Source organism: Cherax quadricarinatus, chromosome 51 (assembly GCF_038502225.1).
Source record: "Cherax quadricarinatus isolate ZL_2023a chromosome 51, ASM3850222v1, whole genome shotgun sequence".
In the NCBI taxonomy this organism is placed as follows: Eukaryota; Metazoa; Arthropoda; class Malacostraca; order Decapoda; family Parastacidae; genus Cherax; species Cherax quadricarinatus.
Window position 1 is genome coordinate 4,822,538 of NC_091342.1, and position 15,000 is coordinate 4,837,537.

Genomic DNA, 15,000 nt, shown 5'->3' on the forward strand with positions numbered 1-15,000 from the left:
AGTATATTGACATTAAGAGGGACATTAAAAAGGGGATAAGAAAAGCTAAAAGGGACTATGAAATTAAAGTTGCTAGGGATTCTAAAACTAACCCAAAAAGTTTTTTCCAGGTATATAGAACAAAAGTCAGAGATAAGATAGGTCCCCTTAAAAATAACTATGGGCATCTTACTGACAAAGAGAATGAAATGTGCTCGATTTTAAATAATTATTTTCTCTCGGTTTTTACACAGGAAGACACTAATAATATTCCGGTAATTAATTTTTATAGTGGATCAGAAGAAGATAAATTATGTAACATCACAGTCACTAGTGAAATGGTTGTGAAGCAGATAGACCGACTGAAGCAAAATAAGTCACCGGGTCCTGATGAGGTTTTTTCAAGGGTTCTTAAGGAATGCAAAATGGAAGTCTGTGAACCATTAACTAATATTTTTAATTTATCTCTTCAAACAGGTGTAGTGTCTGATATGTGGAAGATGGCGAATGTAATTCCTATTTTTAAAACAGGGGACAAGTCGTTACCGTCAAATTACCGCCCAATAAGCCTGACCTCAATTGTAGGCAAATTACTAGAGTCAATTATAGCTGAGATTATAAGAAGCCATCTCGATAAGCATAGCCTGATTAATGATACTCAGCATGGATTCACAAGAGGCCGGTCTTGTCTAACTAATTTATTAACTTTCTTCAGTAAAGCTTTTGAGGCTGTTGACCATGATAAAGAATTTGATATTATTTACTTAGATTTTAGTAAGGCATTTGATAGAGTTCCGCACCAAAGACTGTTGAAGAAAGTAGCAGCTCATGGCATTGGGGGAAGGGTGCTCTCGTGGATCGAGTCATGGCTCACAGACAGGAAGCAGAGAGTGTCCATAAATGGGGTTAAATCCGAGTGGGGATCAGTTACAAGTGGCGTTCCACAGGGATCAGTCTTGGGCCCGTTGTTGTTTATAATATATATCAATGATCTTGATGAAGGAATTACTAGTGATATGAGCAAATTCGCTGATGACACGAAGATAGGTAGGATAATTGATTCAAACGTAGATGTTAGGGAACTTCAGGAGGATTTAGACAAACTTTACTCTTGGTCAGAAAAGTGGCAGATGCAGTTCAATGTAGATAAATGCAAGGTTCTGAAGCTCGGGAGTGTCCATAACCCTAGCACTTATAAGTTAAATAATGTAGAACTTAGCCATACAGATTGCGAAAAGGACTTGGGGGTTATGGTAAGCAGCAACCTTAAACCAAGACAGCAATGCCTAAGCGTACGTAATAAGGCAAATAGATTACTGGGATTTATATCAAGAAGTGTAAGCAACAGAAGTCCAGAGGTCATACTGCAGCTTTATACATCATTAGTAAGGCCTCACCTAGATTATGCAGCTCAATTCTGGTCTCCATATTACAGAATGGACATAAATTCGTTAGAAAACATTCAGCGTAGGATGACTAAATTAATACATAGCATTAGAAATCTTCCTTATGAAGAAAGATTGAAGACTCTTAAGTTACATTCACTTGTTAGACGAAGAATGAGGGGAGACCTGATCGAAGTGTATAAGTGGAAGATAGGTATTAATAAAGGGGATATTAACAAGGTCTTGAGGATATCTCTCCAAGAGAGAACCCGCAGTAATGGATTTAAATTAGATAAGTTTAGATTTAGAAAGGACATAGGAAAGTATTGGTTTGGAAATAGGGTAGTTGATGAGTGGAACAGTCTACCTAGTTGGGTTATTGAGGCTAGGACTTTGGGTAGTTTCAAATTTAGGTTGGATAAGTACATGAGTGGGAGGGGTTGGATTTGAGAGGGGCTTGCACATCGGAGCATGTTTCTTGGGTGGCATTGAAAATTGGGTTGGTCAAATGTTTGTTAGTGGGATGAATTGTAAAGGACCTGCCTAGTATGGGCCAACAGGCTTGCTGCAGTGTTCCTCCTTTCTTATGTTCTTATGTTCTTATGTAATAGAGTTGTGGATGAGTGGAACAAACTCCAGAGTACAGTTTTAAAAATAGGTTAGATAAATACATGAGTGGGTGCGAGTTGGGCCTGACTAGCTTGTGCTACTGGGTCAGATGCCGTGCTCCTTCCTTAAGTGAATGTGACCTGACCTGACTAGGATGGGGCATTGGCTTAAGCCGGTAGAAGATTTGGACCTGCCTCGCATGGGCCAGTAGGCCTGCTGCAGTGTTCCTTCTTTTTTATGTTCTCATGTTCTTAATAAGGTGGAAGCTGAGTCTTGTTCTAGTCTGAGACAATAGTTGCAAATAATTTACGTCAACCTGGAGGGTGTTTCGGGGATCGTCCCTTCGGCCCGGTCCATGACCGGGCCTCCAGGTGGATCAAGGCCTGATCAACCAGGCTATTACTGTTGGCTGTAAGCAATCCAACGTATGAACGCCAGCCTAGCTTTTCAGGTACTGATTTTAGGAATCTGTCTGGGTTTCCTTGGAAGACAGCTAGGGGTCTATGGGTAATACTGTTGTTTGCTCACGTTGTCTCTATACACCACTTGATAATAAAGTTTTTAAGTTTCGCCTCTATAGTAGACTTTTTCCGGGCGAAATATTGAATAATGTTTCCAGTTATTGCTTTTGTGTCTTCACCTACAGCTGGTTGGTATTCTTATACTATCTACTGTCACAACTACTAGGTAGTGTTGGGTTTGGTATTCCCACATCTAGGTAGTGTTGATTGAGGTATTTCCACACCAACTGTCAGTTAAGCTGTTTTGTTTAAGGTATTCCCATCCATCTGTCACAACTAGACATTGTTGCTTGAGGCATTCCCGCACTATAAATTGTCAGTTAAGCCATTTTGAGGTATTCCCATACATCTGTCACAGGTTAGGTAAGGTTCGTCAGGAAACAGGACAAGTGTTTCCACACTGTCAGTTAGGCATCCGTTGCTTGCGGTATTCCCAAACCAACTGTCAGTTATTGAGGCATTTCCTTACCATCTACTGTCACAACTACGCAGCTTTGCTTGAGGTATTCCCATTCATGTCATAACTAGGCATTGTTGCTTATTCCATTGGGGTCCTAAAGTTAGCGATTTTTAAAAGGTAAAGTTAGGCTAGATTAGAGTTTATGTTGGGTGAAGTGAGATTTGCGGACGCTATGTCGAATTACAAACAATCGTGACACAGGATGTCATTCCGTCTCCTTCAGTAAAACCAAACTTTCTTCAACTTAGTAATTTAGATTAGTCACAAAATAGCACAAAACTCGTGTGGGTCATTCATGTGACTTGGACCTGCCTAACATGGGCCAGTAGCCCTTCGTCAATGCTCCTCTTTTTTGTTGTAGTTAAATTGATGAGGAAGCGCTAAACCTGTAGGGTTGTACAGCGCCTGGGGAATAGGGAATGGGCGGGATTTAAGATATTATTCAAGTACGGTAGTCAGAGAAAGCACTAAACCCGTAGTGGCCATTGCCTAGAACGGTAGATGCTTCCTATTGGTTCCATCCAAGAGGATAAATCCAGTTCCATGGATCTAGAGACCTTCGCCGGTGTGAAGACCCGTATAGTTCCATTTCCTGGATCAAGAGCCCTTCACCAGCATCATTTCCCTTGAAGGGTTTGGCAAGTTCTAGGTCCAGTACTATTCATGGAAGAACTTTCTATTAAAATATTAAGACAGTGAGAATTGCTGAGTAAGAACTGCTTAGTATTAGTAGCAAACTGTTAACCAGCTTGATGTGCAACACCTGGGCGACAGGTATAAGCCAATAGGCCTACTGCAAGACTAGTTTTTATGTATCGTCTTAAATACCAGGGTCATATATATTCACAGTAAGCTAAAAAAAATACGTGCGGGTTAAATTATAATTCTTAACCTGTAGCCAATTAAAAAAAATTAATCTTGTCTGAACAAAATTAGTGACATGCCACGTCATCCCTCACTTACCACAGCCTCAGTAACCTCATCTTCCTTCGTCTTGTCACCGACTTGTCTGCTTCACTAAACTAGGATGCTCCCACTTAAGTGCTAGTTATTAATAAATGCACTTTTTTAAATAATTGCTTCAAAGTGATCACTGTGGCTGCATCCTAGTTCAGGCAACTCACTTCTTGAGGTAAAAACAAAGAATAAGTAAACTTTTGACATTTTATTTAATATTTTCAACATGAGTATATAAAATATATATATTTTATAAAATACACTGGCGCAGAAAGCCAATGATAAATATAATCATCTATTTTGTACACTTATGTACAATTATCACATGGAGGTGTAGCCGCTGTCATGGCGAGCAACACAAATAAGTCCCGGCACCTCCTCCCAACACTACCACCACTCCACACTAGAGTAATCCTCCACTACTTCCCTAGAATACTCCCTGGCATAACTCCACAGGACTCCCTACTACCACTACACACCAGCACTCGGGTAAAGACTCGAGATTTAACACTACCCAGGCTCCTAACACTGCACGACTCTTAAAAACGTTGTTAAACGGACGTCCCTAACGAAGTAATTGCTAAGTCATGGGATGCAGTCGTTCACAGGCGTGGGTAGTCCTCAACGGTCCACGGGCGTGGGTGGTCCTCAACGGTCGTCCACGGGCGTGGGTAGTCCTCGATGGTCGTCCTGGAGTGGCGTACGGGAGAAGGCTTGCCTGGGTAGTTGACTAGCAGGCGTAGGCCCAGAGCCTCGTCAGGTACAAGAGGTAACACGGGGGGTGCTGGCTAGTCCCTCACACGGCTAGTGCCACTGGTTGGTACTGGGCCAGATCCTCTCTTGCTGCCTGGGCACCACAAAGGTCCACACGCTGGCCACCGAAGCTGAAGATAGAGACTAGGGAGGTAATGTGTTCCACTTCCATGCTGCTGCTGCTGCCGCCGCCGCAGGAGTCGCTGTCCTGGTCGAGGCTGGGGTCCTGGGCGGATTCAGAGGTACGGGACTCTGTAATGGAGGCAGTACGAGGCCGCTTTGGTAAGATGGACCACACAGCCTCCTGAGTTTCCTGCTGGCTTACACAACGACGTCTCTTAAGGGCTATCACGCGGTTATTACTATCACTCAACGGGGCTCTTCCTCCTTCAGTCTGCTGTTGCTCCTGTTTATCGCACACTCGGTTCTCCTTGTCCTCAACATCGCTGTCATCCTCTGTGGGTGGGACGGGTGTCGGCGCCGGAGAGAGTAAAGGTGCATATACTGTTATGACGGGTGTAGGGGGAGCTGCGGTTGGATGGGCGTAAGCTTCAGGGTGGGTTGCACGGTGAACGTGGTAGCTCTCCTCCAGGAAGACGTGGCGGGCACGGTGCAACACTGATGCCACCAGCAGAGACTTGTGTAGAGAGGCACCAGTCCGACCTACACGTGAAGCTGCCATCTTCCCAAGAGAGATGCTGATAAGCTTCTGGGCCTCCAAACCAGCACGTGAATCACACGCCATTATGTGCTGCCAACAAACACTATTAAATAACGTTGGGTACTATCAGCACAACTCTTCCGTAATAACGTTTCCTCCTGAAGAGATGTTGTCAGTATTGTATCTGGGCTGCTTCTAGCGTCCCGCGGTGAAAGTAGGCATATATATACCTTCGGCATTGTGACGTCATGCCACAGATCTGGACCAATCAGCGCGTATGGTGGGAGGTTTGAATTTTAGCGCTGCTCATACTGCGCATGCGCTCACTATCCCGCGTGGCCGTGAATTAGGTCCCGTTAGAGATCAAAGTTGCCTGACGCGACCTCGGGATTCATTCACTGCACAGAGGCGGCGACTTGGTGACGAAGAGGCAGTTTTCGACCGTAGTTGTCAGAGACTCACCACGAATGCATTTTTCTCCTAAGAACCAAGGATTTCACCATCTGCGTACATTTTATTTATAACACCCAACGCACGTGCTTGGCATACGTCTATACGTATCCCATGTACCAGAAATGAAGTACCTGACGCGTGCGATCGAATAAAGTGTAAATATGATGAGTACAGAGCATTTTAAGAAAGTTGCTACAAATGCGTCAGGAAGTTACTCATCCTAGCCTCGCACCGGGTCACAGCGTGCGTCCCATTATGACGTCACCACTGTTCGATTCCTTGCCTCCCTAAGAAGCATTTAGAGTGACGATATATAAAGATCTCGACTTAATCAATAAGATTAGATAGACTAAACACACAGCAAGCTATTACATTATTAATTGAAACCAATCGGTGAGGGGAGGTATATAACGTGATTGTATTGATCTATGGCGTCGCAATTATAGAAATAGGAATACGGTGTTTATATAATATATACAGCACTTACATATTCAGCTGTGCTTTACTCCGAACACTTGAATGCACTGGTACCCACTTTGCAAGTACTTATACACACTACAAGCATGCACACACACGTTGACACGTTGGAAACACACACTTCAAAAACTTGCCCTTTAAAATCACTTGCATGCACTTTAAAAGCCTCTTTTCGCGCATTTGAAAAGTATTTATATACATTTTAAAAATCTTTATACACTGTGGAACTACTTACACTCTTTGCAATCACTTTCATACAATTTACAATCACTTCCACATTTTGCCGTATTTTAAAGCCTCTCTTCACAAGCATACACGCACACGACGTACGCATGCACACGTACACTCGGCCCCTGCAACCACAAATAGGTGAGTACACACACACACACACACACACACACACACACACACACACACACACACACACACACACACGAGGCCAGGAGCTGTGCCTGCAACCACAAATAGTTGAGTATACGCACACACGGGGCAAGGAGCTGTGAATCGACCCCAGCAACTACAACTAGGTGAGTACACACACACATTGGTTGAGAACACACACACACATTGGTTGAGAACACACACACACAGTAGGTGAGAACACAAGACCAAGGCAGCGAGATGAGCACAGGAAATCACCACCGACCTGGGGGGTAGTGGACGCTAAAGGCAGGAGGGATTTTTTATTAATATTTAGCAAAGTCGGAGACATGAGCAATGTGGGATTATTTTTCTTTAGCATAAGCAGGTATGTCAGTAGTGTGCTGCTGCAGTGTGGGAGGGAAAGGGAGAGCACAGGAAGGAAGTTGTGGGAGAGAGTTTGAGAGGGAAGGAGAGAGTATAGGAAGTTAGGTGTGGGAGCGAAGTTAGTGTGTGCGAGGGAGGATTTTTTTTGCTAACAAAATTTGATGCATCCGCAACGTACTGTTCCCTTTGTTCTATATGACTGTTGTCTACCTGGAGGGTATTCCGGGGATCAACGCCCCCGCGGCCAGGTCCATGACCAGGCCTCACGGTGGATCAGGGCCTGATCAACGAGGGTGTTACTGCTGGCTGATCCGGCACCGTTTTTAGGTATCTGTTCAGCTCCCACTTGAAGACAACCAGGGATCTACCAGGGCTATTAACGTTGGCAGAATTACCGCCATTATGTTAAGTAAAAGGACACAAGTGCAACTAATATGACGTTTTATTGTGGCAACGTTTCGCTCTCCTAGAGAGCTAAACGTTGCCACAACAAAATGCCACATTAGTTACACTTGTGTCCTTTTACTTAATATATGACTGTTGAAATGTGCCAGCCTGAGCTGGGAGACTTCGGTAAGGAAATGAAGATATCGTCAAGCATTACAATTAAGGTTCACCAGCTAAGGCAGGTTCAGAGGTCTCGTTCAAGCTGAACTGGAGTTATCATTACTTGGAAATTACCGTCTCTCAGGATGGTCTATCCAGTACACAGGAAAAAGAACATAAAATTAAATAATAAAATGGTATAAAATACCGACAGGTTGTTAGGTAAGACACATATGCAACAGTTAGGTATCTTATTTCGAAACGTTTCGCCTACACAGTAGGCTTCTTCAGTCGAGTACAGAAAAGTTGATAGAAGCAGAAGATACTTCTGCTTCTATCAACTTTTCTGTACTCGACTGAAGAAGCCTACTGTGTAGGCGAAACGTTTCGAAATAAGATACCTAACTGTTGCATATGTGTCTTACCTAACAACATAAAATTAAAAACGAAGAGCACTGCAACAGACATCCTGGCTCATGCTTGGCAAGTTCAACTCGCACCCACTGATGTACTTGTCCAACCAACTTATTTTTAAATCCACCCAAGGTTCTCGCTTCAATGATGCTACTTGGTAGTTTGTTTCTCATCCACAACTCTTGCTAAAACAGTGTTTTCCTATTTCTACATCTAAATTTTTCTAACCAGAACCCATTAGTGCGAGTCCTGTCTTGGTCAGTTATTTTCAGCACGTTATCATATTCCTTTTATTCCTGTCTTCCATCTGAATATTTTCAGTCGCATCATTCCCTAAGGAATCTGCATTCCAGAGAATGCAGATTCAGTGCCCCCAGTCTGTACTCGTACGAGAGATTTTTGATACATGGGATCAGCTTCGCTATCCTTATAATGTTGGTAGAATCACCAGCAATATGTTAGGTAAAAGGACACAAGTGAAACTAATTCGACATTTTATTGTGGCAACGTTTCGTTCTCCAGGAGCTTCGACTAAGCTCCTGGGGAGCGAAACGTTGTCACGATAAAATGTCGCATTAGTTGCACTTGTGTCCTTTTACCTTTGTCATCCTTCTCTGTATATTTTCCAGAACTGTGCAGCATAATCTTAAAAAGCTATTACCAAGGATACATACAATTGAAGCATAATCTCAAGACTCCTATAATTTATACTTGTTGGTATTATATACCATTGTTATATATTCACATTTATACTTCATGATATGTGGCCAAGAATTCTATTAAGTTCATTGCGAACACTTATGCAGCATTATCTTGGTTTTAGATTACTGTTAATTAGAACTAAATAGTTTTTGCAAAGTTTGAGATCTACATTGTTTACCATACCCCCGGCCGGGATTGAACCCGCGGTCATAGAGTCTCAAAACCCCCGCCGGGTTCAATCCCGGCCGGGGGTATGGTTTATTTGCAATCGTGTCATTACGATTTCTTAAGTCATCTACATTGTTTAGTTTATAGATGCCTAGTTAATTTCTTTTTCCAAGGTAGACTGCATCTACCCTTTCTCCGACCACAACATAAACCTCGGTCATTCTGTAGTTCTTTTGTGTCCTCATTAGAATTTATTTGACGGCTTATTTTAGTCACCAGTAAACTTGTTTATATCGATATTTATTCCCTCAACTAAGTAGTGTACGATGAAGAATTAGACACATGTGCAACACCTGGGTATCTTTATTCGCAGACATTTCGCCAACCAGTGGCTTTCTCAGTACAGTACGCGGACATAACGTGAAGAATGTAGAATTATATACAAAAGATGAGGTAATCAGTCCATCAGCCTTGGAGCTGGTGAAGAGCACTATAGTCTTGAAGACTCTGAAGAACAAGCATGAAGCTTGGCACTTACGTACCGGCGTCAGGTATGTAATTCTACAGTCTTCATATTATGTCTTTGTATTGTAGTGGTAAGGTCACTGTTTGGCGAAACGACTGCAAATAAAGATACCCAGATGTTCCAGATGCCTCCAGTTTTTCATCTTGTCTATTGATTAACCATGCCTCAGTCCAGGAGTTAATTTCTTCAACAGTCTCCTGAAATCCATATACATATTATCGTGATGAATGGTTTGAAAAACCGACAAGTTGAAGATTGAGACACTTATGCAGCATATGGGAATCTTTATTCAGGAAACGTTTCGCCACACAGTGGCTTCATCAGTCCAATACAAAGAGGAAGGCGTAAGGAGAGGAGGAGAATGAGGTAATCAGTCCCTCAACCTGGAGTCGATGTGTTCAGTCCATCAATCTTGTAGAATGTACAGCATAGGGCCGTAGACGTGGCTTATATACTGTAGTGAGGTGACGTGAAGCAGATGGAGGCGGGGTCATAGTGGTACCATCCACTAGTCGAAGTAGGTCTTCGTCCAAAGGTTGAACAAGTGTTGAAGAATTCCTTACGCCTTCCTCTTTGTATTGGACTGATGAAGCCACTGTGTGGCGAAACGTTTCCTGAATAAAGATTCCCATATGCTGCATAAGTGTCTCAATCTTCAACTTGTCGGTTTTTCAAACCATTCATCACAACTGTCAGACACTGCAGCATCATGGGATCTTGTTACAAAGAAATCTTCAACACTTGTTCAACCTTTGGACGAAGACCTACTTCGACTAGTGGATGGTACCACTATGACCCCGCCTCCATCTGCTTCACGTCACCTCACTACAGTATATAAGCCACGTCTACGGCCCTATGCTGTACATTCTACAAGATTGATGGACTGAACACATCGACTCCAGGTTGAGGGACTGATTACCTCATTCTCCTCCTCTCCTTACGCCTTCCTCTTTGTATTGGACTGATGAAGCCACTGTGTGGCGAAACGTTTCCTGAATAAAGATTCCCATAAGAACATAAGAACATAAGAACGAAGGAACACTGCAGAAGGCCTACCGGCCCATGCGAGGCAGGTCCAAGTCCCTACCGGCTTAAGCCAATGCACCCAACCTAGTCAGGTCAGGTCACATTGACTCAAGGGAGGAACACGGCAACCGACCCGTTAGCACAAGCTATCAGGTCCAACTCACACCCACCCACATCTACTCATGTATTTATCCAACCTATTTTTAAAGCTACACAACGTTCTGGCCTCTATAACGGTACTTGGGAGTTTGTTCCACTCATCCACAACTCTATTACCAAACCAGTACTTTCCTATATCCCTCCTGAATCTGAATTTTTCCAACTTAAAACCATTGCTGCGAGTCCTGTCTAGGCCATATGCTGCATAAGTGTCTCAATCTTCAACATATTATCGTATTCTTTATCTTGGTCTATCACTTCAAATGCTTTCGTTAAAAAAAGTTAGTAAATTTGGAAGGCAGGAAGGAACGCCCCTTTGTAAAATCGTGCTGCGATTCATGGATTAAATTATGTCTTTCAAGGTGGCTTCGAATTTCGTCTGCAGTTATTGATTCCATTAGATTTCCTATAACTGAAGTTAGGCTGATATGTCGTTATCTATAGTTTGAAGGTAACGACCTATCTCCCGATTTGTAAACAGGTATCACATTTACCATTTTCAATTTCTCTGATGGTGCGATACCTGTTTATAGTCATGTGTGAAGATCCTGGCTAGTTAATAGTTTACTAAGTTCCTCCTTACATTCCTTTATAACCCTTGAAAACAGTTAGTCAGGGCCTGGTGGCTTATTTCGTTTTAACTTATCTATGAAAATAAATGGTTTGTAGATGAATGGTTCAGAGAACCGACATGTTGATAAATTAGACACATGTGCAACTCTTGGGTATCTTTATTGAGGAAACGTTTCGCCACACAGTGGCTTCATCAGTCCATACGTAGGAGAAACTTGAAGAACAGGAGGAGAATGAGGTAATCAGCCCCTCAACCTTGTGTCGATGTGTTCAGTCCATCAATCAAGATTGATGGTATTTATTGGTATCTATTTGGTATCTAACTATTTGTTTGAGGACCATGTCATTAGTGACTTTGAGGTTGCATAATTTATCATCTTGACCTGTAAAATTATTAATATTTGGGATTTCATGTGTGTCCTCTAGTGTAAAAACACATGAAATGAATGTTAAAAATTGTATACATTTCTTTGTCACTAACTGTGACCTGACCTACGTTACATTTAAGTAGGCTGGGTCACTTTAACGTAGTGGTGGGGTTGCGTTGAAGGGTTAGGGTGAGGTCAGGAAACAGGACAATCGTTTCCTGACACGGGTCTTAATCATGATGACCCGTCACTGGAGCTTTTGGTCATCTGACCGAAGTCTTCAGCTTGTTTACGGTGTTCTCTGGGAGGGGTCCAACTCTTCCTACAAGTTGTTTGCCTAAGAACATAGCATCTCTCTCGGCATAAATGGTGGGGATATTCCCCCTTCTAAGTTTACTCTCTGGCAGTTACACGGAACGTTTTACGGACATGGCTTGCGGAATGGGAAACAGATTTTGAATAGTTTTACTTACGCTGTGATTGTGATTCATATAACAGGTGGGTGAATAGTTCAGGGCATAACCAAAAAGTTGTAATTCCAGTTTTCCATTAGTACACCAGTCATATACATCCCCTAATTCTACGTCTTCCTAAAGAGTGCAAATTCAGTGCCTTCAGCTTATTTTCATAAGGATTTCTGATACTAGGGGGTCAACTTTGCCATCCTTCTCACCAGCAATAACAACAAAAACAATAGTAACTCATACGAATTATACAGTTATATTCACTGAAAAATTATATCTGTGAAGGGAAGTACTGGAAGAGAGGATGTGTAAAGGAAGCGCTGACGTTGAAGACAGGATATGAGTTAAGGACAAAAAAGTAGGAAATGTGAGTGAGCATGTGAGGAGCAACACACGTACCCTGTAACGAGACATCACTAACACGTGTTCTGCCACGAGACACCACTAATACGTGTCCTGCTACGAGACATCACTAACACGTGTCCTGCCACGACGTACAACCTCCATATCATACGCTTGGTATTACCATTGATGTACTAACGTCACTTCCTCGAGCATGTTTCCTCGGCACGTTGTATACTTGAAGGCGATGTTCACATGATGACATGTTTTTCACCTGGCAGCGAGGCGAAATGAATGAAGAAATAATTTATTATTGTATTGTATAGATGAGGTGAAGAAGGTAGTCTTCATAATACTGCTTTTCAGAGTATGTATAGAAGACACGAGACAAGTACAATGATTACTAGTAAAGGCACAACCTTAGCATATATTTGCCCGAAATGCATGTGCATGCTAGTGGCTTTCTTTGTACTTAACATTATATTATTACGTGTAAACTACACATTGTATACTACACAAAGAAATAAAGTTGATTTTTGGTGACGTCGATGTCATTTAGTAATTACGATCATGGCAAAGGCTAAACCCGTAAGGGGTGAGGTTGAGGAATTTGTAGGTTTGACCCATGGAAGGAGAGACCATTATACGATACGGCAAGGAAATTACGTGATGATGTAGATGAGAAACTGGGTGATGTCAGTAGAGGACATTTAAGGCAAGTATGACTCAGGCGGACGACCTTCTACTGGTGTATGGCCTTAACTTTCCCAAACCTGTCTGGCTACACCCACATCATAGACTTTCCTATAACACTACACTACGTGCACTCAACTATTAAACCACTAGTCATATCCTCAAGTCTCTGCATGTGTGTACAAGTATATTCAAATGTATGCGGTGGACCAATATTGTATTTGTGGGGAAAACGACAAACCCGTAGGGGTCATACATAGCCTGGGGAATGGGAGGTAATCAGAGTGGAGCCAAAGAAGGCAAGGAGTCCAACTCCTTAGATCAAGAGTCCCTTCCCAGCATGAAGGAACTTTCTCGAGGATGGGGAGGAGGAAGGTTGACTCAATAGATTTAAATTCCGAGGAATTTTTGATATACTAGTTTATCATAACTGTCACTTATTGTGTCACTATAAGACACTGATGTACACAACTGCCCCACAATCTACCCTCTAACACTCAGTTCACATCACCACTAAGAAACAATACCAGTTTTGAAAATTTAAAGCCAATCTGAAAATGGAAACATTTGCAATATATTACTGCTGTGTACTGTATGACACCGAAAACAAAACCTGAAACATTATTATATTAACGGAGAGTGCTAAACCCGTATGGAGTTACACCGCGCCTGAGACAATCTGGTTTGATTCGAATAGGAATGGGTAGTTTAAAGTCCTTGGACCAAGAGCGCTTCAGAATTAATGCACATCCCTTTAAACTGGGACAGAAGGAAGCCGAAGTCAGGGTCGTGAGGAGGAATTGAGAAGAGTACTACGGCGTGGCTGGGGGAGGGCGGCGCGAGGCTAGTGCAGTCAGGGCGTAACACACACGCACACACACGTTATGTTGATATTTTGCTACCTACCTCCTTACACACTCCATACCTGCTTAACACACACATAACACCGCACACCATATCTGGAATGAATGCCCTTTGTAGTGCCGACACCTGCTGCTTACACATGCTTGGAGTCAGTACCCGTTATGGCGCCAAAGTTTAGAGATTTAGGTCAGCTGATACTCACGTGATTCAAGGCGAGGGAGATGGAAGTGAGGAGCGATGGAAGTGAGGAGGGAGATGGCTGTGAGGGAGTGATGACAGGGAGAGCGATGGAGTGGGGGAGAGCGATGAAGTGAGGGAGAGAAACGAGGGACGTGAAGGGGTAATAGAAGGGAAGGATGGAAGCGAGGGCTTGATATATCCATGGTAAGGTCCCATTTAGATTATCCTGCTCAGTTTCGGTCTCTATGTTACAGAATGGACGTACATGCGCTGGTAATTATAATTATAATCAAAACTAAGCCCTAAACCACCAGGAAATGCGCTGGAAAACGTTCCCGTGAATCAGAAATCTTTCTTACGAAGATACACTGAGGGCACTGAATCTGCACTCTCTGGAAAGATGTTGAATCAGGGGAGATATGATTCAAGTGCACAAATGGAAAATAGGAATAAACAATGTAGATAACATGATTATAATCAAATAGCAGATAACATGAAAATATCCAACCAAGACAGGACTCGCAGCAATGGCTTAGCGTAGGACACAATTTTTGTTTAGAACGGTTATAGGGAAATACTGCTTTGGCAGTAGAGTTGTAAACGACTGGAAACAAACTGAGGCAGCATCACTGAGGAGAGAACCTTGGTTAGCTTTAAATGTAGGTTAAACGGGTACATGAGTGGGTGTGAAGTGCATCCGACTAGCAATCCTGGTTCAGTAAGCCTACTGCAGTATTCCTTTATTCTTACATTGAAGGGAGTATAAAAGTGGGATGTCAGTAAGGAAGAGAGAGAAAAGATTATTATTATTATAATCAAAAAGAAGCGCTAAGCCACAAGGGCTATACAGCGCTGCAGAGAGAGAAAAGAGGAGAAATTTTTTTTTTTGGGGTAAATTTAACCTGCCTGGTATGAGCCAGTAGGCATATATCCTTCAAAGTGGGGGGAGCCACCTTAAGATAAGATTTCGTTC

The 15,000-nt window shown here is 42.6% G+C and overlaps 2 protein-coding genes across 2 annotated transcripts in view; both read right to left on the minus strand.

Annotated features, from left to right (window-relative positions):
• Positions 1-15,000, minus strand: part of LOC138854173 (tigger transposable element-derived protein 1-like) — a 70,719-nt gene that overhangs the window by 23,753 nt on the left and 31,966 nt on the right. The gene's annotated exons all lie outside the window — the stretch shown is intronic.
• Positions 4,105-5,681, minus strand: LOC128694714 (immediate early response gene 5 protein). The gene has a single exon (XM_053784966.2). It carries the CDS (start codon positions 5,407-5,409, stop codon positions 4,708-4,710), a length of 702 nt encoding a protein of 233 aa, XP_053640941.2. The 5' UTR covers positions 5,410-5,681; the 3' UTR covers positions 4,105-4,707.